The sequence below is a fragment of the Rhinoraja longicauda genome, chromosome 5 (assembly GCF_053455715.1).
Source record: "Rhinoraja longicauda isolate Sanriku21f chromosome 5, sRhiLon1.1, whole genome shotgun sequence".
Taxonomy (NCBI): domain Eukaryota; kingdom Metazoa; phylum Chordata; class Chondrichthyes; order Rajiformes; family Arhynchobatidae; genus Rhinoraja; species Rhinoraja longicauda.
The window spans coordinates 3,183,664-3,208,006 of NC_135957.1; the positions used below are offsets into that span (position 1 = coordinate 3,183,664).

The 24,343-nt window shown below is 45.5% G+C and overlaps 1 protein-coding gene and 2 non-coding genes across 3 annotated transcripts in view; all 3 read left to right on the top strand.

Moving 5' to 3' along the window:
• wdr43 (WD repeat domain 43) overlaps nucleotides 1-24,343 on the top strand; it is a 68,526-nt gene that overhangs the window by 14,054 nt on the left and 30,129 nt on the right. The window contains exons 4-11 of the mRNA XM_078399974.1: nucleotides 8,432-8,552; nucleotides 11,276-11,415; nucleotides 12,553-12,655; nucleotides 14,629-14,693; nucleotides 15,597-15,762; nucleotides 17,272-17,358; nucleotides 19,454-19,585; nucleotides 21,885-22,022. Coding sequence (XP_078256100.1) covers nucleotides 8,432-8,552; nucleotides 11,276-11,415; nucleotides 12,553-12,655; nucleotides 14,629-14,693; nucleotides 15,597-15,762; nucleotides 17,272-17,358; nucleotides 19,454-19,585; nucleotides 21,885-22,022 — 952 coding nt within the window. The remainder of the gene's footprint in view (nucleotides 1-8,431; nucleotides 8,553-11,275; nucleotides 11,416-12,552; nucleotides 12,656-14,628; nucleotides 14,694-15,596; nucleotides 15,763-17,271; nucleotides 17,359-19,453; nucleotides 19,586-21,884; nucleotides 22,023-24,343) is intronic.
• Nucleotides 5,006-5,079, top strand: LOC144594095 (small nucleolar RNA SNORD53/SNORD92). Its single transcript, XR_013547327.1, has one exon. It is a non-coding gene; the product is annotated as a small nucleolar RNA SNORD53/SNORD92 (small nucleolar RNA).
• LOC144594094 (small nucleolar RNA SNORD53/SNORD92) lies at nucleotides 9,368-9,441 on the top strand. Its single transcript, XR_013547326.1, has one exon. It is a non-coding gene; the product is annotated as a small nucleolar RNA SNORD53/SNORD92 (small nucleolar RNA).

Here is a 24,343-nt window from a genome sequence, read left to right on the forward strand (position 1 = left end):
AATTGCTTTGACAAATTCAAATCACAGCAGAATCCACATATTACTTCTGGAAAAAAAACACCTCCCACTTGATTTTAGACACAATGCTGGAGTAACTCAGCGGGACAGGCAGCATCTCTGGAGAGAAGGAATGGGTGACGTTTCAGGTCGAGACCCTTCTTCAGATTCACTTGATTTTCAGTTTCAAGTTGTCTACTATTTTGTGATATGCACAATATTTTTTTGTGAAATGCACCAATAATTGCTTGTTTTTTGGGGGGTAATTTAACTCTTGAGCCCGAGAACAGGGCAGAATTAAGAATTTTGTTGCAATTTACCTAAACTAGGAAATTGTGGTCTCCGTTTCACTGAAAACCATGGAGTAGAAATTTGTCTTCCATTATTATGCTCAGCGTGGATAAAATATAATCATCTTTTCAAACCTTTTTCCATCAAGATCATTTTATAATCGGAGTGCAGTAATTGCTACCAATTTCTACCCTTCCAATTCATCAATGGTCAGTGGTTCAAGAAAACAGTCTGAAGTCTGATCTTAGCTGGGTAGTAACTCTTGAATTCCATTCAGTGTCCTCCTTCGTCGTGACTTAGACTTCACTTCACCTTCTTTGACATCGTCTTTGATGCATCAAACGCGGATTAGGCTTTTGACACCCCAACTGCCAAGCTCCCATTTACATTAATTCCTCAGAAATCCCATTTCATTATCTCCACCTTTCCATCAACTCCCTCTGATGCTATCACTCAGCGACATACTGCACAACTTCCGTGGACAATTAACCTACCCACCTGTGTTTTGGCGAGTGGGAGCAAACTCGAAAACAGACTTGGAGTCAGCGCTCATCTCTGCCACTGGATCCGTGACTTCCTGACCAACAGACCCCAACCAGCGAGGATTGGGGACAAATCATCCTCTGCGATGATCCTCAACACTGTGGCTCGGCAAGGAATGTGTTCTCAGCCCCCTTCTTTAGTCCTTGTACACCCTCGACTGTGCAGCCACGGACACATCTAATTAGATTTACAAATTCACAGACGACACCGCCATTTTGGGCCGGGTATCAGATAGTGATGAATCGGAGTGCAGGAAGGAGATTGAGAACCTGGAGTCCGGGTGTCGAGACAACAACCTTTCTCTCAATGTCAGCAAGACAAAGGAGATAGTGATTGATTTCAGGAAGTGACATTTTCGGCGCCAAAGCATAAATGGTTGAAAATCCCTAGGAGTAAATATCACCAACGAATTCTCCTGGACCACCCATGTTGAAGCAACGTCCAAGGAAGCACACACTGGTGAGGCTGAGGAAGTTCGGCCTGTTCAGGTGGATCATTTTATTTCCATAGCACTGAATACGAGACTCAAAGCAAAATGGAAGAAACCGTGTGTCAATGGGCTGAGAGTATGGGGTTGAGTGGTTCTGTGATGTGCTTATTTCTACAAAGTTGCCACTATCTTGCCCGAGCGACTGCAGTTTGTAGCTTTAAATCAGTTTGGCGAAGCTTCAGGCATGTTGGGTTTATTTTTCAGCAATAACTCACAATGGCCAGATATCCCATTTTCTGCTGGATTGCTATTCGACTGAATCTCGTTCCAAAGCAGATGTCACGTAACAGCATAGCCAAGACTTTGTCCCCATGGCGCTCGATAGTTGCTGACTGATTTCACTTTGGTTACGCGGTCCCATATGTGGCCTTTGACCCTTCAGGCGATTGCCATCTCTGGCTCCTCCCAGAAGGTGCAGCTTGCAGGCATTTTTCTAAGCAATAAAAAAGAAACAAAGCGCTGGAGTAACTCAGTGGGTTAGGCTGCATCTTTGGAGAACGTGAATAGGTGATGTTTTGGGCCGGGACCTTCTTCAGTCTGGGACAGTTAACAGAGCTGCCCGGGAAGTGGTGTGAACCACTCCCAGAAATAAATCAAATGAATGGATCTGTAGTATACCTGACCGCACCAGCTGGTAAGTGTGTTGATTTGATTTAGACAATAGACAATAGGTGCAGGAGGAGGCCATTCGGCCCTTCGAGCCAGCAACGCCATTCAATGTGATCATGGCTGATCATTCTCAATCAGTACCCCGTTCCTGCCTTCTCCCCATACCCCCTGACTCCGCTATCCTTAAGAGCACTATCCAGCTCTCTCTTGAATGCATTCAGAGAATTGGCCTCCACTGCCTTCTGAGGCAGAGAATTCCACAGATTCACAACTGACTGAAAAAGTTTTTCCTCATCTCAGTTCTAAATGGCTTACCCCTTATTCTTAAACTGTGGCCCCTGGTTCTGGACTCCCCCAACATTGGGAACATGTTTCCTGCCTCTAACGTGTCCAATCCCTTAATAATCTTGTACGTTTCGATAAGATCTCCTCTCATTCTTCTAAATTCCAGTGTATGCAAGGAAGACAGTGTATACAAGGATTTTGAGATACAGCATGGAAACTGGCCCTTCGGCCCACTGAGTCCATGCTGACCATCGTTCACGCTAGTTCTATGTTATCCCACTTTCGCATCAACTTTCTACACACTCGGGGGAGTTTACAGAGGGCCAATTAACCTGCACATCTTTGGGATGTGGGAGAAAACCCTGTGCGGAAAACGTGCAAACTCCACACAGACACCGAGGTCATGATCAAACCAAGTTCTCTGGTGCTGTGAGGCAGCTGCTCTACCCGCTGAGCCCCTGTGCCGTCTGGTGTGTTCTCTGATATATTCTCAGATCCTTCTCTGAAGTGACCCACCAGCTGTGAGCCTAAGGGAGTTTTTTTGGGGAGTGACTTGGTTTTACAATATTACAGAAAATAGTTTAGGAGTAAAATATATATTTCAGTATCTGGATTTGGTTTTTGGTCTCTATTAAAATTGTTGATTGCTTGCCATTAATAAAGGTATCTTCCCATTTCCATTTTAAGTAGATTTAAGATTCTAAATGCATATTTTTGCCGTAGAGATTTGAATGATTAGAAATTGTGGACTAGACTTGATAGCTTTATAAATTAGTTACTGCAATTCCATCCTAGTTTATACTGAATACACTCGTCAAGTCAAGTCAATTTTATTTGTATAGCACATTTAAACACAACCCACGTTGACCAAAGTGCTGTACACCAGTGCAGGTACTAAAAAAGAACACACAATAGCACACAAACATAACAGCACATACATAAACAGTTCACATCGCCCCCTCAGAGGGCCTCAAACGCTAGGGAGTAGAAATAGGTTTTGAGCCTGGACTTAAAGGAGTGGATGGAGGGGGCAGTTCTGATGGGGAGAGGGATGCTGTTCCACAGTCTAGGAGCTGCAACCGCAAAAGCGCGGTCACCCCTGAGCTTAAGCCTAGACCGCGGGATAGTCAGTAGCCCCAAGTCGGCCGACCTGAGGGACCTGGAGATAGAGTGGTGGGTTGGAAGATTTTTGATATGGGGGGGGACAAGGATGATTGGCTGATCCCAGTGTATAGGGAGGTGCAGGCGGGAGGAAATAAATGCGTGGATGATTTTTTCAAGATCGTCAAATTGGAGGAATGGTTTGATTTTAGCTATGGAACGAAGCTGGAAGAAGGTGGCTTTTACCACAGCGTTGACAGGCTTGTCAAATTTAAAAGTGAAGTCAAATATCACGCCAAGGTTGTTGACATGAGGTTTGACTAGAGTGGATAGACTTCCAAGGCTGCCTGTTGTCGTTTTGATGGGGGGGGGGGGGGGAATAGGATGACCTCAGACTTGCTCTCGTTTAACTGAAGGAAGCTCTGTGCCATCCAACATTTTATGTCTTCAAGGCAGTGATTAAATATGATCGGTTGTTGGGTTTCAGGGGGAGATAAAGCTGTGTGTCATCAGCATAGCAGTGGAAAGAAATGCCATGCCTTTGAACGATTTGGCAAAGGGGAAGCATGTACACAGAGAAGAGAATGGGGCCTAGGATGCAGCCTTGTGGAACCCCGCAGGAGAGGCTAGCTGGGGAAGAGGAAAAATTGCCTATATTGATGGAGAAACCCCTATATTTGAGGTAGGAAACGAACCAGCTCGGGGCAGTGCCATCTACGCCAACCCCGTACCGGAGACGGTCAATAAGGATGGTGTGGTCCACTGTATCGAACGCTGTGCTGACGTCAAGCAGGAGCAGGTTTGCACAGTCACCGGTGTCAATGGCGAGAAGCAAGTCGTTGTGTACCTTCAACAAGGCAACAATACCTTTTAAATGCCACTATTCTATCTACCTCCACCACTACCTCTGGCAGCCACCAGCCTCTGTGTAATACAAAACTTGCCCTTCACATGTTCTTTAAACTTTGCCACTCTCACCTTAAAGTTATGCCCTCCAGTGTTTGCTATTTCCACTCTGGAGAAGAAAGGTTCTGACTGTCAATTCTGTTCATTTAATGTGTGTTTTTAATGTTTGAACAATACTTTGACTGTCAGGTGGAAACGCAACTAGGAACGTTACAATTTTCTCGTTAGTATCAAAGTGCAAATGAACGGTAACATCACAGGGGGTATTGTACCACTTCAAGCTTTCTAAAATAGTGTTGTCTATGGAGTTTGTTTTGCTATACTTTGGCGCTGGAAGGATGTGTGTTTGTGAAGTTTAGTTTAGTTTAGAGATACAGCGTGGAAACAGGCCCCCTTGGTCCGCACTGACCAGCGATCCCCGCACATTAACACTACCCTACACACACTAGGGACAATTTACACTTACACCAAGCCAATTAACCTACACACCTGTACGTGTTTGGAGTGGGAGGAAACAGAAGATCTCGGAGAAAACCCACGCAGGTCACGGGGAGAACGTACAAACTCCATACAGACAGCACCCGTAGTCGGGGTTGAACCCGGGTCTCCGGCGCTGCATTCGCTGTAAGGCAGCAACTCCACCGCTGCGCCACCGTGCCACCCAAAGTTCTTGCTGCTGGGTGGCTGTTGAGGTTTCTTGAAGTTTTGATCTTGTAATTCAGTGTGATTTTTTTTTTTTTAATTGGGCTGCGTTTTACACTTAATGCGGGTTTCCAGAAGGACTTGCTGTGATGATGTCTTAAGGTTTCGCTATATGGCTGATAAACATGACGATACCTCCTTGGCTGTCTGAGCAAGCTGATGTAACACCTTTACTTTGGTGTTGAGTAATTTAACAAAACACAAGGAAGCTGGAAACTCTGCATGTGAACTGTTGACTATTGACCTTCTTTATGCATGTGTCTGGAATACAGAATAGTCTTTCTCTCTCTTGTGCCTCTCGTTCACCCTCGTCCCTGTGCATCAAAAATACATCTATTGTTACACCGGTGAGATAAGTATAGAATGTAAGGACTTTCTTGTAACTTGTTAAGATTCTTGAACCAAATAGCCCCTTGTTTACTGCCCCAAAAACTTACGACATTGTAATGTTCAAATGTTCTCCTTCTCCCGTTTGTATGGGGAACTGTCATCTTTGCCTTTGGTGACATTGATTTTAGATTTAGATTTTAGATTTAGAGATACAGCGCAGAAACAGGCCCTTCGGCCCACCGGGTCCGCGCCGACCAGCGATCCCCGCACATTAACACTATCCTACACACACAAGGGACAGTTTTTACATTTGCCCAGCCAATTATCCTACATACCTGTACGTCTTTGGAGTGTGAGAGGAAACCGAAGATCTCGGAGAAAACCCACGCAGGTCACGGGGAGAACGTACAAACTCCATACAGACGTAGTCAGGATCGAACCTGATTGTGAAAAGAAGAAATATTTAGAATGGATTCCAGGGAACTGGCTTTATTTACTGGATCTACCTTGATGTTCTAGGTCGGGGTAGTTTTGCTATAATTTGGGGCCATTGGAGTGTCAATTTTAGTTATTAAGAAATATGGCACAGTAACAGGCCCTGGCTTCGGCTCACGTGTCCACGCCGACCAGCAAACACTAGTTCTGCCCTACGCACCAGGGACAATTTATAGAAGCCAATTAACCTACAAGCTCTGGGTCTCTGGGTCAAGGCAGCAACTCTACCCTTCCATCCCATCAGCCAGCGTATCCAACAAATCATCCGCCAACATTTCCGTCACCTACAACGGGATCCCACCACTGGCCACATCTTTCCATCCCCTCCCCTTTCTGCGTTCCGCAGAGACCGCTCCCTCCGTAACTCCCTGGTCCACTCGTCCCTTCCTACCCAAACCACCCCATCCCCGGGCACTTTCCCCAGCAACCGCAGGAGATGCAACACCTGTCCCTTTACCTCCCCCCTCAACTCCATCCAAGGACCCAAACAGTCTTTCAGGTGAGACAGAGGTTCCCACTCCCAATCTGACCTTTCTGTCATGGGCCTCCTCCAGTGCCATAGTGAGGCCCACTGGAAATTCGAGGAACAGCACCTCATATTTCGCTTGGGCAGCTTGCAGCCCAGTGGTACGAACATTGACTTCTCCAACTTTAGATAGTTCCTCTGTCCCTCTCTTCCCCTCCCCCTTCCCAGTTCTCCCTCTATCTTCCTGTCTTCACCTATATCCTTCCTTTGTCCCGACCCCCGACATCAGTTTGAAGAAGGGTCTCGACCTGAAACGTCACCCATTCCTTCTCTCCTGAGATGCTGCCTGACCTGCTGAGTTATTCCAGCATTTTGTGAATAAATAGCAACTCTACGCAACGATGCTGCCCTATGTTATTTGAGATTTTTTAAAGTTTAACTTCTAGGAGGTCACTAGACCAAGGAAGGAACACAAATACTCTCAAATTTTAAGTCACAAAAATTGTCTTCTCGGGCAGGTAAGGCTAAGTACTTTAAACAAAGAGCTTAAAAAATCTAATGTATCTTGCAATATTGAACTAAATCTCTTTTGGAAAAGGTTATTTTATAACCCGAGTAGCATTTTGCAATCTGCCTCCCCTAAAGCATTTTTAGACGTCAGTGTAAGATTGGACAGTTATTTAGATCAGTGCTTCTTAAACTGGTGAATGGTTCACCCAATGGTGAATGAAACTAGAGGAGTTCATGAAGGGTGAATGACTTTATATATAAATGAGAAATTATGCACAAGGAAGAATAAGACGAAAATTACCAAAAACATAAGAACATTTAGTTGAGGGTGAATGAAATTTTGTGATAAAGATTCATGGGTGAATGAGTTTAAGAAGCACTGATTTAGACCAATAAGTTCCAACTATAGAATATAGACTCATATATTGAAAGAATGGAGCGACTGGGCTTGTATACACTGGAATTTAGAAGGATGAGAGGGGATCTTATTGAAACATAAGATTATTAAGGGATTGGACACGCCAGAGAGAGGAAACATGTTCCCCAATGTTGGGGGAGTCCAGACCCAGGGGCCACAGTTTAAGAATAAAGGGTAGGCCATTTAGAACAGAAATGAGGAAGAACTTTTTCACCCAGAGAGTTGTGAATCTGTGGAATTCTCTGCCTCAGAAGGCAGTGGAGGCCAATTCTCTGGATGCTTTCAAGAGAGAGTTAGATAGAGCTCTTAAAAATAGCGGGGTCAAGGGATATGGGGAGAGGGCAGGAACGGGGTACTGATTGTGGATGATCACAGTGAATGGTGGTGCTGGCGCGAAGGGACGAATGGCCTCCTCCTGCACCTATTGTCTGTATATCATGTGTTTGCATGCAAATTATTGACATTGTTAACACATTGTAACACATTGTAATAAAAAAGAACTGCAGATACCAAATATAGACTCTGCACCTCTGGAAAACGTGGGTAGGTGAGGCTTTGGGTGTTCCTTGTACCTGATCCCACCTTGCAGATAGCTTTGCAAGTGGATGGTCTGTGCAAGCCAATTTAGTATTTTGCCGGATAGACTCAAAAAGCTGGAGTAACTCAGCGGTCAGACAGCATCTCTGCAAAGCGTAGGTGACTCTTCCCTTTGTATTTCCAGAGTTTTTATTTTGGAATATTTCTTGACCATGAGATAAGAGTTAAATTGAGGATTTGGTTTAGTCTTTTTCCCTGCACTCTCCCCATAAATTGTGGCGGTTGCATTATTCTTATTCTGTTGGCAGGCTTGTAGAGTCTATAGACGGCCGTTGTGTGTGATTGAGTGAAACGCTGTGAAATTCATGAGTCATGGGAGCAGATGTAGGCCATTCGGCCCATCGAGTCTACTCGATCATGGCTGATCTATCATTCCCTCTCAACCCCATTCTCCTCCCCATAACACTAGACACCTTTACTAATCAAGAATCTGTCAATCTCCGCATTAAAAATACCGGGTTTGCACCCAGGTTTTCATTTTGGACGTTGCTTTTATTTTTTGTCGCCGTACTGTTGATTTCTCGTAGTATCCCGCTGCTCTTTCCACCCAAGCCTCTTCCGCTACCCAACTGTTTGTCGTTAAATATTGAGCTGTGTGATGTTGATCATTGGGGTTTGTAATGCGATGTTTGTTACCCCGCTAGTAATTTAGAATTTTAAATTTTTTTTAATGACCCACCCCACCTTACAGCAAATGGAAAGCAGAGAAAGGCAGCGTCAGTTACCTATGTCTGAGCCCTGATGGAAAGATGTTGCTATCAGCGGGTTGTGGTATCACGCTATGGAACCTGGAGACCAAAGAAGTATACAGGGTGAGTACTTGCAGACCTTGCTGTGCAGATTACATTACTTTGTGCTGCAAATTCTGTTTTCTTTTGAAAATTAGTACAATGTCTCCAGTCGCAGGTATCACAAAATGCTGGAGTAACTCAGCGGGTCAGGCGGCATCTCAGGAGAGAAGGAATGGGTGACGTTTCGGTTCGAGACCCTTCTTCAGACTGATGTCAGGGGAGGGGGAGGGGGCGGGACCAAGATAGGATGTAGTCGGAGACAGGAAGACTGGTGGAAGAACTGGGAAGGGGAGGGGGAAGAGAGGGGCAGAGGAACTATCTGAAGTTAGAGAATTCAATGTTCATACCGCTGGGGTGCAAGCTGCCCAAGCGAAATATGAGGTGCTGTTCATCCAATTTGCGGTGGGCCTCACTATGACAATGGAGCAGGCCCAGGACAGAAAGGTGGGAGTGGGAGGGGGAGTTGAAGTGCTGAGCCACCGGGAGTTCAGGTTGGTTAAGGCAGACTGAGCAAAGGTGTTGAGCGAAAAATGCTATATGTTAAGTAAATTTATTAAACTATGGAACATATCTAATCTGCAAGAAGCACATAGAATTAGACATTTTGATCTGCCTTTGGTTATTTGCAAGAATAGTCAAAAGATCCAAGTGCTCTTGTTTCTATCTGCAAAACCATGTATTTTCCTTTGTTTCAAATATTAACCTGTTTTCCTTTGGACGCATGAAAACATTGCGGCTTCTAACAATCCAATTGGAAAAAGATTGTTGTAATGCAATGAACTTTGTGAACTTGGAACCATTTTACTTTTGACACCAATACAAAATTCCAGAAGGTCTTGCTGTGATGATGCATTAAGGTTTCGCTATATTGCTGATAAATATGACGACACCTCCTTGGCTGTCTGAGCAAGCCCACTAACCTCTTGGTTTGTTTGGATGTTGTGTATTCGTGCAGACTCAACTTGAAGTAGAGGTGCCAAAAGTCTTAAACTGACAACCCTTGTGTACGTCTGTGTCCAAAATATGCCTGTGTTGAAATTGCCAATGCACAGAATACTTTCCTTCTTGCCTTTTCGTAACTCTCTTCTTAACATGAATTTAGTTTCGTTTATTGTCACGTGCACCAAGGTACAGTGAAAAGCTTTTGTTGTGTGCTAACCAGTCAACGGCAGGACAATACACGATCACAATTGAACCACCTACAGCGTACAGATAAAGAGAATAACGTGCATAACGTTAAGTGCAAGATAAAGTCCAGTAAAGTCTGATCAAAGATAGTCCGAGTGTCTCCAATAAAGTAGATGGTAGTTCAGGACTGCTCTCTAGTTGTTGGTAGGATGGTTCAGTTGCCTGATAACATATGCATAAGAGTAGCCAGATCTCGATGGAGAACAAGGGAACTGTTCAATTGAAAAATTGGGTGGCAATTATTTGAATAACAGAATGGCTTTTGTGCGTGAGGAGTGGGCTTTGGTTGGAGAAGGGAATGAACTTGTGTTCCTTGTGATCACCATGAATTTGTGGTGGAGCACGAGGTCCACAATGGAGACTGGCAATGGAGTCCTGGGGCCAAATGTCCTTTCGCCCTGGAGATGTCACTGATTCCATCATGACCGGCCATTCTGTTCTAAGCATCGATTAATTTTCCGAGGGTTCATTTTAGTGCTACATTGGCAGGCAATGTCTGTAGACTTTAGAAATTAATAACAGAATGGCTAGTTGGAGATTTGTAACCGTACTGTACAATAGTGTGGCACAGCGGTGACACACGAGTGAACTGCCCTCTCTTCCTCTTAAATTTGTGTTCCAGTTGATCACCTACAGTTCAGATGTTTCCTGCAAGATTGTTTAGGTTAAGGGGCAGATAGGATTGAGTAATAAATAGGATTGGGCGGCACGGAGGCGCAGCGGTAGAATGACTGCCTTACAGCGCCAGGGTGCTGGGTTCGCACAATTAAACCATGTCATGACTGTTTAATTCCAAGTGGTGAGGTGTGTGAGATTCTGCCTAGGCCTGCACATTAACACAATTGCCTCTGCCTGCATTGTGGTGTTTGGGTTGGGGAGTGTATTCTTGCTATTGAGGGCGTGCAGCGTAGGTTCACTAGGTTAATTCCCGGAATGGCGGGACTGACATATGTTGAAAGACTGGAGCGACTAGGCTTGTATACACTGGAATTTAGAAGGATGAGAGGGGATCTTATCGAAACGTATAAGATTATTAAGGGGTTGGACACGTTAGAGGCAGGAAACATGTTCCCAATGTTGGGGGAGTCCAGAACAAGGGGCCACAGTTTAAGAATAAGGGGTGGCCATTTAGAACGGAGATGAGGAAAAACTTTTTCAGTCAGAGAGTTGTGAATCTGAGGAATTCTCTGCCTCAGAAGGCAGTGGAGGCCAATTCTCTGAATGCATTCAAGAGTGAGCTAGATAGAGCTCTTAAGGATAGCGGAGTCAGGGGGTATGGGGAGAAGGCAGGAACGGGGTACTGATTGAGAATGATCAGCCATGATCACATTGAATGGCGGTGCTGACTCAAAGGGCCGAATGGCCTCTTCCTGCACCTATTGTCTATTGTCAATTGTAAGGCAGGAAGTGGAATTAACAAAATAACAGGAATGGGTCAGGAGAAGGCAGCTGCATTTAGGTTGGAATAAGTTTGTATGATTTTATCGAGATACCTTATGGTCAATGTCTAACAAAGCAGACAGAGTGTGATTGATTTCCGTATGTTCTGCCTGCAGAAGTTTACAGGCCATGCAACGATAGTATCGTCACTTACATTTGCAACAATACGACCACCTAACGACAGCCAGCCATCTGACGCCATAACCGGCCTGTATTTCCTCTCAGGAGCTGTGCATGATCGACTTCTTAATGTTTGGTGAGACACGTGTCTATTTTGGGTCATTTAAGTCATTTGCATGTTAACTATAGGGTAATGATGCTGCTCATTCGAACCTCTTGAACAGTTGTGCTCGGTCCACCATGGACGACTGGATCTCTTGGTTACGAACTAATTTAACTCCTCTTCCCATTCCCAATGCTGATCTTTCTGTCCTGGGCCACCCCCATTGCCAGTGAGTCCACATGTTAAATGTAGGACGAGCACCTTGTAGCCTCTGCTCGACCCAACATAGAGTCATAGTCACACAGCCTGGAAACAGGCCCTTTGGTCCAACTTGCCCACACCGGCCAACTAGTCCCACCTGCCCGCATTTGGTCCATATGCCTCCAAACCTGTCCTATCCATGTACCTTTCTGTTTCTTAAACGCTGAGATAGTCAACAACCTCCTCTGGCAGCTTGTTCCATACACCCACCACCCTTTGTGTGAAATAGTTACCCCTCAGATTCCCATCAAATTTTTTCCCCCTTCACCGTAAACCTATGTCCTCTATTCACCCTCTCTGGTCATCTACCCGATCTATTCCTCTCATGGTTTTATACACCTCTATAAGATCACTCCTCATCCTCCTGCGCTCCAAGGAATAGAGTCCCAGCCTACTCAACCTCTCTCTATAGCTCAGATCCTCTAGTCCTGGCAACATCCTCGTAAATCCTCTCTGTAGCTTTTCCAGCTGAACAGTGTGAACATTGAATTCTCCAAGTTTAGGTAACCACCAAACCCCCTCCCTCTCCCCTCTGCCCCACCTGGACGGCACCTACTTCTCTCCCCTTCCACCTACATTCCTTCCTCTCGCTTCACCGCACTTCCATCCGTTTGTCTCACCTGCCTTATTATCTATGGCCTTTTCCCAACCATTTGCCAATCAAACACCTTTCTCCTGCACCCCGTCCCCCTCTGGATCCTGTTACTTGCCAGGCTTTGTCCCACTTCCAGCTTTGTTCCCACCCCAACCCCAATCAGCCTGAACAAGGGTGCCAAGTCGAAACATCACCTATCCAAGCTCTCCAGAGGTGGCACCTCACCGCTAAGTTGCCCAACACTTTTTTTTTGTCAGCAAGCATCTGCAGTTTCTTGTTTCTGCACTTGATAACTTGTCGCTATTGTTCAACAGGCAAGTGCGATCCGATAAGAAAGATAAAAATGCAGTGCTCTCCTTCATACTGGCAGATGAGCCCGTGTGTGTGGACCTGGCCACTTCAGGTGACAGAGAAGATGTAAGTGGAGAATCTCAATTTGTGAAGTTTGTGAATCTCAAATTGGTTTTGAAAATAACACGGATATGCTGTGGATTTTGCAGGATGTCATCGCCTCTTTTGGTTGCAGACCTCAGACTAAGCTGTCTTCAAGGACAGCTTGTTCATTTAGCTCATTTAGTTTAATTTACTTTAGAGATACAGCGTGGGGATAGGCCCTCCGGCCCTCGAGTCCAAGCCGACCAGCAATCCTGTACACGAGCACTATCACAATTTACAATCTGTTCCCAAGCTATTTACCCTACAAACCAGCACGTCTTTGGAGTGTGGGAGGAAACGAGCACCCGGAGAAAACCCACACAGGTCACGGGGAGAACGTAGAAACTATGTACAGACAGCACCCGCAGTCAGGATGGAACCCATGTAAGGCAGCGACTCAATTAATTGGCTGGGCAAATGTTAAAAAAAATTGTCCCTAGTGTGTGTAGGATAATGTTAGTGTGCGGGGATCGCTGGTCGGCGCGGACCCAGTGGGCCGAAGGGCCTGTTTCTGCGCTGTATCTCTAAATCTAAATCTAAAAATCTAAACTGCTGCGACACCATGCTGCCCCTAAACCTGATTACAAGAATATCCTTTACCCTCTTCTGAAGCAGTTACTAGCTTGGAGAGATAACACAATCCAGTAACTTATCGGCCTAAAAGCTGTTTTGGCAACTTGATTGTAACCACCATCAAGAAACAAGACGGCTTCTTGAACGTTTTGCACAAAAGCCGTTTCCCCTTCCATGCCAAAAGCATTCCACTGCCCGCAGTGCAGTTCAGGAGTTTGATGGAACATTTCCCACTTACCTAGGTTGGTGCAGCTCCATCAACAGTGAATCACGAACCAGAGACAAGCACTCCTTTTTTATTCTTCTCTTCCGCGACACTGTGGTGGCACAAAACACTTGTGCAAATTTTGATTCGAATCAGTGCGGTGTGGAATTGTGTACCTCTGCAAAGTGAATAAAGTATAATGGGACTGGAGGTCAAGATGGCACTTTTCTCTCAAAAAGGTGCTGAAGAAATAATATTTGGAAATGAAGTAGTTTTCTTTTGCACAGAGCGTGGTGGGTGCCTGGATCGAGCTGTCTGGAAATAGGTCCTTCTGCAGTTGTACAGGGCCCTAGTGAGACCGCACCTGGAGTACTGTGTGCAGTTTTGGTCTCCAAATTTGAGGACGGACATTCTTGCTATTGAGGGCGTGCAGCGTAGGTTTACTAGGTTAATTCCCGGAATGGCGGGACTGTCATATGTTGAAAGACTGGAGCGACTAGGCTTGTATACACTGGAATTTAGATGGATGAGAGGAGATCTTATCGAAACGTATAAGATTATTAAGGGGTTGGACACGTTAGAGGCAGGAAACATGTTCCCAATGTTGGGAGAGCCCAGAACCAGGGGCCACAGTTTAAGAATAAGGGGTAGGCCATTTAGAACTGAGATGAGGAAAAACTTTTTCAGTCAGAGAGTTGTGAATCTGTGGAATTCTCTGCCTCAGAAGGCAGTGGAGGCCAATTCTCTGAATGCATTCAAGAGAGAGCTAGATAGAGCTCTTAAGGATAGCGGAGTCAGGGGTATGGGGAGAAGGCAGGAACGGGGTACTGATTGAGTATGATCAGCCATGATCACATTGAATGGTGGTGCTGGCTCGAAGGGCCAAATGGCCTACTCCTGCACCTATTTTCTATTAACTATTGTCAGAGATGGTGGTGGAGGCGGATATAATCGTGGCGTTGAGGCTTTTAGATAGGCACATGGATATGCAGGGAATTGGGGGGGGGGAATATGGATCCTGTGTAGGCAGATGAGATTAGTTTATCTGGGCCTCATGTTCAGCACACACATCGTGGGCCGAAGGGCCTGTCTTGTGCTGCGCTGTTCTGTTTTTAATTATTTAATTCTGTAAGTTAATTATATAAATTGGGAAATAATTTGTAATCTTGTCCTTCAGCCGGTGAAGTTGGCGGTTGTTTGCCGGGATGGACAGATGCATTTGTTTGAACACATCTTAAATGGGTAAGAATTGGATCTACAACATCCTGTACCCGTGATGATTAGAGTATCTTAAAGCAGTGAATGTGATCCTTAGTAATCAATAAATGTTGACTCTGAAATGCATGAATGTCCCCATTTCAGATTGATTGCCGGAAATGAAGAGCCCTTTCTAGTGTGTGTGGGTATATGTACATTTTTTATATAATATTGATATACCATTGCCCACTGCATGTTGTGTGAGTGGGGCTTCTTGTCTGACATGAACATTCTTTGAGAGAGACCACTCTTGGGTGGGGCAAGGGGAACTCCTCGCAAGGATAATCCTGGGCATGTCAATTGGAGCTGCCTGCTCAGAGCCCTCATACAAACCAACCTCCCTTCCATTGACTCCGTCTACACCTCACGCTGCCTCGGCAAGGCCAGCAGCCCAGACCATCACACAAACCAACCTCCCTTCCACTGACTCCATCTACACCTCACGCTGCCTCAGCAAGGCCAGCAGCATAATCAAGGACCAGTCTCATCCCGGTCACTCCCTCTCCTCTCCTCTACAATCAGGCAAGAGGTACAGAAGTGTGGAAACTCACACCTTCAGATTCAGGGACAGTTTCTTCCCTGGTATTATTAGGCAACTGAACCATCCTACCGCCAACTAGAGAGCGGTCCTGACGTGCCATCAACCTCATTGGAGAACCTTGGACTATCTTTAATCAGACTTTATCTTGCACTAAACATTATTCCCTTCATCCTGTATCTGTACACTGGACAGCTTGATCGTAATCGTGTGTAGCCTTTCTGCTGACTGGATGGCACGCGACACTTTTCATTGTACATCGGAACACGTGACAATGCTAATAAATTAAACTAAAAAGATGATATTCATCTCTTTTTAATGCTTAACTAATGGTTTTGCTTACTTTGTAGATACTGCAAAAAGCCTCTTATGCCGACCTGCACTTTGCAGATAGCAACATCGGGGAAAGGGAACGACGTGAGACCTGTTCCCATCCTGGCCGCTACCTTCTGTTCAGACAGTCGATCAGTGTTGATAGCTTACAACACTCTGCTGCATCCAATCATAGAGAGAGTGGTAAGTGATGAAATGGAGGGCACTTTAGGATGACCATTCTCCTTGTCTGCTGTTGTGTGGGAGTTTAAATTAGGATCTGTGCAAGTACCAAGTTACCTAAATGTTCCCTTTCCTCTTGAGTTACTGAGTCCTAATTGGCTAAAATTATCTAAGATGCTTGGACATTCTGAATTTAATTTGCTTTGTGGCTACAAAAGGTGCCGGTTTTCGATTGTGATTTAACTCAATCCTAAACTGCTGAGAATATCCAAAGAAATCCGAAAATAAATTGGGATCAAACACAATGCCTGATGCTGTGGGTATAAAATGTACCCGAATAATGATTTGAGCAGCTGATGTACATCAATATAAATAACATTTACCTACTTTGGAAATGATTCCAGAGCACTTTTGTTGCTCTGTATTCTAGCTGTTAAATTCTGTGGATGATATGCCCCCCCTGCTTAAAGGGCTGAACATGCTATTCCCAGTTTGTACTGGTAATCCCTTCCCGATTAGCCACAGTTCAATATTCACAGTTCACAGTTTTGTCTTTTTAATTCCCAGGCATGTGAAGTTTCCGCGGATATCCGCTTTTTAAAATAATTTTTTTCCGCGCTTTTTGCATCATCTCCGCGTTTTTCACTTTGCCAAAATCACGTTTACCAACGGAGAAATCGGATCGAAAAAAGGAAAGAAGCAGTGTTTCTCAGCCGGGGTTCCCCGAAATACTAGGGTTCCGCTGGATGTCGCTCGGGGTTCACGAGAAATAGCCGCTAATCAATGAAATCCGGACAAAATTACGATAGCCCACGTGAAATCCCCCCCCCCCCCGCTCTGGAAGTCTCCCCAAAAATGTGGCACCTAGGCTGGGCAAGGCAGCCAATCTCTAGCCCATTGGGACTTCCACGGCCGGTCGGTGGGTTGAGTTTGCAACCTGCTGCTGGGGCTGTGGAACTCCAGCCCAGCTGGAGCCAGCACATCTATCCCCATCGCCCAGCGACTTCCTTGGCCCGGCTGGATAAACCAGCAAAGCTCTGGAACCACGAGTGCCAGAAAATCAGTGGTGGAACTGTAATGAGTAAATATTAAATTTAGATTTAGATTTAGAGATACAGTGCGGAAACAGGCCCTTCGGCCCACCGAGTCCGCGCCGCCCAGCGATCCCCGCACATTAACACTATCCTACACACACTAGGGACAATTTTTACATTTACCCAGTCAATTAACCTACAAACCTGCACGTCTTTGGAGTATATAACCAATTATATAACCAAATGAATTAAAATAATAATGTTATTAGTATACAGTGACATAGTCACATTATTTTGTAATGTCCGTTTTTACTTTGAAATGTACTAAAAGTATCTTGAAACTGGTGATTTTGTGTGTACATTTTGACCCCCGTTGTACGCCTCGTGCAAACTCATTGGCTCTTTTCCTCTTTGTTTTACCTCACTCACATGCCTGATTTCCCCATTAACATTTCCCCCAAACTTACACATGTTATTTGGCATTTTTTCATTTCAGACATTAAATACGAGTGAATCCCATATTTGCCTGGTGAGAGATACGCAGATGACCATGTCGATCTCGATGGAGTCTGCTGTAACAAAAGTAAGCTAAAAGAGACATTTAGTGGAGCTTCAGATGTAAGATTCCAAGACGTTCTTGAGAAATTGCATAAATTTAAACAATTGCTTACTTTTCTGAGGACAGTTGGGTGTGTGGTACAAAGATTCAGGGGATTAAAGCTCCCCATCATCAAAAGCGTTTCCACTGTCCTGCATTGGAAAGGTGTTTTCCTATCTATGTCTTTGTGGTATTTATTTCACAAAATGCTAGAGTAACTCAGCAGGTCAGGCAGTATCTCAGGAGAGAAGGAATGGGTGACGTTTCGGGTCGAGACCCTTCTTCAGACTCATACTTTGCTTCCAAAATGCAGAAAGCTTTTGCTCTTGCATGTCCTTTGGCCATTTGATCTTTTCAGCTAAAAGTTCTGCATGAGGTTTTTGACGTCTGAGCAATGTATGACGTATGCCAAATTTCTGCTCTATTATATGAAAGACAAGGAGAGCTGCTAAATGTCAGGCTGGCCTGGCACAGAATCAGTCAGCCCAATGACTTCCTTCGGAAGAAGTGACTGAAAAGAAGGCCATGGACAGAATGAAACATCAAGTACTGGAGAAACTCAGCTGGTCAGGCAGCATCTGTGGTAGGAATAAACAGGTGGCGGCCCTTCTTCAGACTGGAGGAAATGTTGCCTGTCCATTCCCTGTGCAGATGCTGCCTGACCTGCTGAGTTCCTCCAGCACTCTGTTTTGCTTAAGATTCCAGCATCTGCAGCTTTGTCCGGCTCTCCCCCCTCCCCCAATCAATCTAAAGACGGGTCCAAGACCAAAACATCGCCTATTCATATTCTCCAGAGATGCTGCCTGAACCGCTGAGTTACTCCAGCATTTTGTCTTTTTTTCCCCTGTTTCGGCATCTGCAGTTCCTTGTGTCTCCAAGGTCAGAGTAATCTTCATTTGAGTTTTTGATGTATTTCATAAGTTCCAGGATCCTTTCGGCCCATCAAGTCTACTCTGCCATTCACTCAAGGCTGGTCTGTCATTCCCACTCAACCCTGTTCTCCTGCCTTTCCCCCCTAACCCCTGATACCCGTGCTAATCAAATTCATTAAATTGGTTTCCTCGTATCTTCTTGCTCTTAATGTTTTCATTCTCCATGTCTGGGTGCAAGCGATGAACACAAATGTTCAGTCTGTTGCTTGGCTCGGATGGCTGGAAACCAATATTGGGACATAATTGCCTCTGGGAAGTTTGATGGCATACTGTTAGAAGATGCTCAAATATGTGAGGCATCTTGGGGGGGGGTTCCCAGCCTTTGAGACTGTTAAGAGTTGGGTGCCAATGAGGCTGGCCTCTTTGCCATTCAGAGGGAGATTTGGCTGAGTGAATATTTATTTACCAATCTCAACCTTGGGTGCAGAGTGGACACACAACACAAGACCACCGATAGAGACACAGACTCCTTTGTACGTGGACTGATTCACTTTGTTTTCTTCAATTAATGCATGAAGGTGTGTCATACACCGATCAGCCAAAACATTACGACCACTGACAGGCAAAGTGAATAACATTGATTATCTTGTTACAATGGCACCTGTCAAGGGGTGGGATATATTAGGCAGCAAGTGAACAGTCAGTTCTTGAAGTTGATGTGTTGGATGCAGGAGAAATGGGCAGGAGTAAAGACCTGAGCGACTTTGACAAGGGCCAAATTGTTATGGCCAGACGACTGGGTCAGAGCATCTGTGAAACGGCAAGGCTTGTGGGGTGCTCCCGGTCAGCAGTGGTGAGTACCTACCGACAGTGGTCCGAGGAGGGACAAACCACAAACCGGCGACAGACGGGGTGTTGGGCGCCCAAGGCTCATCGATGTGCGAGGGCAACGAAGGCTATCCCGTCTGGTCCAAACCGACAGAAGGTCGACTGTGGCACAAGTCACAGAAAATGTTAATGGTGGTCACTGGAGGAATGTGTCACAATACACAGTGCATCGCACCCTGCTGCGTATGGGGATGCACATGGAGGACCAACAGCATATTAGGCGGGTGGTCATAATGTTTTGGCTGATCGGTGTATTTATGCATATAGGAACTGTCTTGCCAGGTTTGTGGTGTAGCTCTTTGCTTGTTTTTACTCTGCAGGTAAAAACTCCAGTTGTAACATCTGAAGTTAAAGTATTGGTGCCTGGCATTCCAGGCCACGATGCAAGCAAGAAGCCCAGGCTGATGGAATCGAGAAAGACTGAAGCTAAACGGAAAGGAACGGAAATTGAGGTAATTGATTGACGTTTCATTCTTGTGTTTGGAAATGGAGCCTGTTCTGATTCTCCATCTTAGAATTTTAACCTCGGTAGCATCAAAATCAAAATGGAAATTCTTTTTTTTTCTGGATGTCCATAGCATTTGCTATGAGGAGGTACCATGAGGAGGTAGTGATGAACAGCGTTCCTTCTCATAAAAGTACTGAGTGCTGTTGGGTGGAATAAGTCTTCCAGGATTCAGACTTTGACGATCTACTTCCAAATTTGGATCAGCTGATGGTGGTGTTCCCATGGACTTACTACATTTGCCCTTGGCAGTAGAGGTTAATATGTGGAATTCTCTGCCACAGAGGGCAGTGGAGGCCAATTCACTGGATGGATTTAAAAGAGAGTTGGATAGAGCTCTGGGGGCTAGTGGAATCAAGGGATATGGGGAGAAGGCAGGCACGGGTTACTGATTGTGGACGATCAGCCATGATCACAATGAATGGCGTGCAGGCTTGAAGGGCCAATTGGCCTCCTGCTACACCTATTTTCTATGTGTCTAAATTAGGCCACATTTTGGATACTTAAAGCCAATCCCAAATACATTTGCAAATGATTTTATACTAAATCCTTTTTTAAGTTACAATCTCCTTTCGCCTACTTGTCTGAAATCAGTACTCAATATTTGGAGAGTGCGGCTATTTACATGGGGTTCGGTGTTTGACTGCGTGAGTTTGGGATGGAAAACATAGAAAATAAGTGCGGGAGTAGGCCATTCGGCCCTTCGAGCCTGCACCGCTATTCAATATGATCATGGCTGATCATCCAGCTCAGTAACCTGTACCTGCCTTCTCTCCATACCCCCTGATCCCTTTAGCCATAAGGGCCACATCTAACTCCCTCTTAAATATAGCCGATGAACTGACTGGATATGTCAGTTTTGGGGAAAATTAGTCCGGGAGCTCTTGTGAGATTGGGCTAGGGTGGCTCTTTATGTTTCGCGCACATTTTACTTCATTGTTAAGTGGCAGAGTGCATTCTGTATCCAGGGTGAGGGGAGGTTAAAGCTTTAAGGTTAGGGAGGCGCAGTGGTGCAGCGGTAGAGTTGCTGCCTCACAGCGCCGGAGACCCGTGTTCCATCCTGACTACAGGTGCTGTCTGTACGGAGTTTGCGGGTTCTCCCTGTGACCGGTCCGTTTTCTCCGGGTGCCTCGGTTTGCTCCCACATCTCAAAGACGTGCAGGTTTGTAGGTTTATTGACTGCTGTAAATTGACCCTAGTACGTGGGGAGGGGATGTGGAAGTGGGAGAACATAGGACTGGGTTCTGATTGAGAATGATCAGCCATGATCACATTGAATGGCGGTGCTGGCTCGAAGGGCTGAATGGCCTCCTCCTGCACCTATTGTTTATTGACTGGTGTGAATGGGTGATCAATGAATGGTGTGGACCCAGTGGGTCGAAGGGCCTGTTTCCACACTGTAGGTATCTCTAAACTGTCTTGTGTACATGCTACAAGTACAGTCGGCAAGTCGTTGGTTCCAGCGGCTTAAGGCTTGTCGATCTCAGCAAAGCGTTGTGGAGCGCGAACAAGGCAGAGTGAGATACGTAGGACATTTCTGACCATCCACTGCATCCTGACCTGTCCACAGCCGTCCCGACTATGTCTTGCTGCTGGAACCCGATAGGCCGGGACGGGAGAGTGAGGCCGACGATCTGTGCAACTCCCCATCATTTAAATCCAAGTCAAGCGCAAGTCATGACTTCAACCGCGGCCAGAGTATACACCGCGGCTGGCGGCGATCCCAAACAGCGGTCGAAATAATTAGATTAAAGTGAAGTCATGGCCATCTTCCAACCCGAAGGACAAACAACAACATCTCTAACCTAAACGTTGACAGGATGAGCAAGAATACAAAGGAAGCGAGACTGCTGAAGCCAATGTCTGCAATGAAGTCTTCTGAAAGCTGCTGAACACCAAAGCAGCAGACTCTCCCTCAACTGACTGAAGCCTGACTACAAATGTCATTCTGGTTGAGTGTCAGTAAATTGGGTTTGATTTGCCCGTGGACAAATTAGGTTTACATTTAATTCTTGAGCAGACAACTCAATTTGAACTCTCGCACAATATGTATCTTCAATAATGAAGCTCACATTCTGAATTTAATTCGCTTTTAGCTACAAAAGGGCCCAATTTTCTGTGTGATTTAACTCAATCCAAAACTGGCGAGAATATCTGGAGTAAATGTAGATTAAGTGGCATCTATGAACAGATGGAAAGATGCTTGTAAATGACTCTGCTTAACTGTTGATTGTTCTTTTTTTCAGTGTAGCATTGAGGAGCGTCTGTCTGCCATGGATATTGATGCAATGAAAGTGAAGCATAAAGGAGGCTTTCCACAGGCTGACAGCTTTGCTGTGTTGCTTGTACAAGGACTGGAGAGCAACGACTCCTCTATTCTAAATGTAAGGCTTCGCTTGTGTCGGATGTCGGTTGCCTTGAATAGACAACGTTTTGTATTTCTCGCTATACTCGTCAGTCGCTAGTCCTGACGATTGTAGGTTTTGAGCGAAAACGGTGTCAATGTGGGCATTTGTCCAAAATCGTTATTTCGTGCGGCACGGTGGTGCAGCGGTAGAGTTGCTGCCTCACAGCGCCCGAGACCCAGGTTCAACTCTGTGCCGGATTTGCACCTTCTCCCTGTGACCTAGTATGGTTTTCACCGGGTGCTCCAGCTTCCTCCCACAATCCAGAAACGTGCGGGTTTGTAGGTGAATTGGCTTGTGTGAATTGTCACCAGTAGGATCGTGCTGTGGTGTGGGGTGATCACACACTAGTGGGTGCGAATGTGGTGGGCCTAACAGCCTGTTGCCACACAGTGAGTCTAAAGACATGCAGGTTTGTAGGCTGATTGGACACTGTATATTGTCTCTGGAATAGAAAGTGGGTAACATAGAACTAATGTAAATGGATGACAATAGACAATAGGTGCAGGAGGAGGCCATTCGGCCCTTCGAGCCAGCACCACCGTTCAATGTGATCATGGCTGATCATTCTCAATCAGTACCCCGTTCCTGCCTTCTCCCCATACCCCCTGACTCCGCTATCCTTAAGAGCTCTATCTAGCTCTCTCTTGAATGCATTCAGAGAATTGGCCTCCACTGCCTTCTGAGGCAGAGAATTCCACAGATTCACAACTCTCTGACTGAAAAAGTTTTTCCTCATCTCAGTTCTAAATAGCCTACCCCTTATTCTTAAACTGTGGCCCCTGGTTCTGGACTCCCCCAACATTGGGAACATGTTTCCTGCCTCTAACCTGTCCAACCCCTTAATAATCTTATACGTTTCGATAAGATCTCCTCTCATCCTTCTAAATTCCAGTGTATACAAGCCTAGTCGCTCCAGGATGGTTAGCATGGACGCTCTGAGCCGAGGGGCCTGTTTCTATGCTTTAATCTAAACTACACCGTGTCAAAAATATGTTGCCTAATTCATTGAGTGTGGGTTATTTTAGTTCAGTTTCTCATAGTTTAAAATCTTAAGGTTGACATACCAGTAAATGTTGAAGTCGTGTTTGATGTCCGTGACACGTTATCTATTTCTCAGTGTGAAAAGGTCCATTTCAAAAGCTGTAAAACTGTCTTAGCCAGGTAGTGCCACCAGATGGTGTTGGTGCATTGTTTATAAATCCATGCGTAGAATTGTGATCTGAGAAACAAAAATCAGCCCAAAGTTATCCCTAAATACCTGCATGCATCGAAAATTAAAATCACCACTGGCCCAGTTATTTAAACTGGGAGTGTGGCATGGTGGCACAGCAGTAGAGTTTGCTGTCTTACACTAGGGGCCACGGGCTCGATACTGACCACGGGTGCTATCTACGGTGTTTGTACGCTCTCCCCATGACCTGGTGTGTTTTCTCCAGGTGTTCCTCCCACACTCCAAATGCGTGCAGATTTGTAGGTTAATTGGCGTTTATAAATTGTCCCTCGTGTGCAAGAGAGAACTCTTGTGTGGGGTGATCGCTGGTTGGCGTGGACTCAGTGGGGCTGGAGAGTTTTTTTTTCTCTAAACTAAACTGAAAATCACAGCGTGGAAGAAAGGTGTATGCAGTAGACTTATTATTCCCCAGAATCTGGGGTGGAATGTTATTTTGGTTTGGTATGCGCTGTCAATAAAATACCACATTGTTGGTCCAAATATCTTAACAGGAATCCCTTTTCTGGATGAACTGATTCAGTTCGCTGAGAAGACATTAGTATTCCTTGCGTGCCACTGTTGTAAAACTGCAGGGAAATGCTGAGCAGTTCAGGCAGTTTCCATGGAGAAATAACTACATTTCCAGACAGCCAACTTGCAACGCTGCTGGAAATGAGCACTTTTCTTCACTGAAGAAAGCTAGAAACATGGAAAATAGGTGCAGAAGTAGGCCATTCGGCCCTTCGAGCCAGCACCGCCATTCAGTACGATCATGGATGATCATCTAAAATCAGTACCCCGTCCCTGCTTTCTCCCCATATCCCTCGATTCTGTTAGCCCTAAGAGCTCTATCTCTTGAAAACACCAGTGAATTGGCCTCCACTGCCTTCTGAGGCAGCTAGGTGGGAGGCAGTAAGAATTTAGACAGAGCACATAAGTTGCATTCAGAACCCAATGTCCTCATTTTGCCACCTGCACCTCCTCCCTTCTCCACCCCTCTTTAGCCCTGACATCATCCAGACTTGCAGGATGAAGCACAAGTTTTCCCGGCACTTTTCCACGCGGTATTCACGAGATGCCGTGGAGC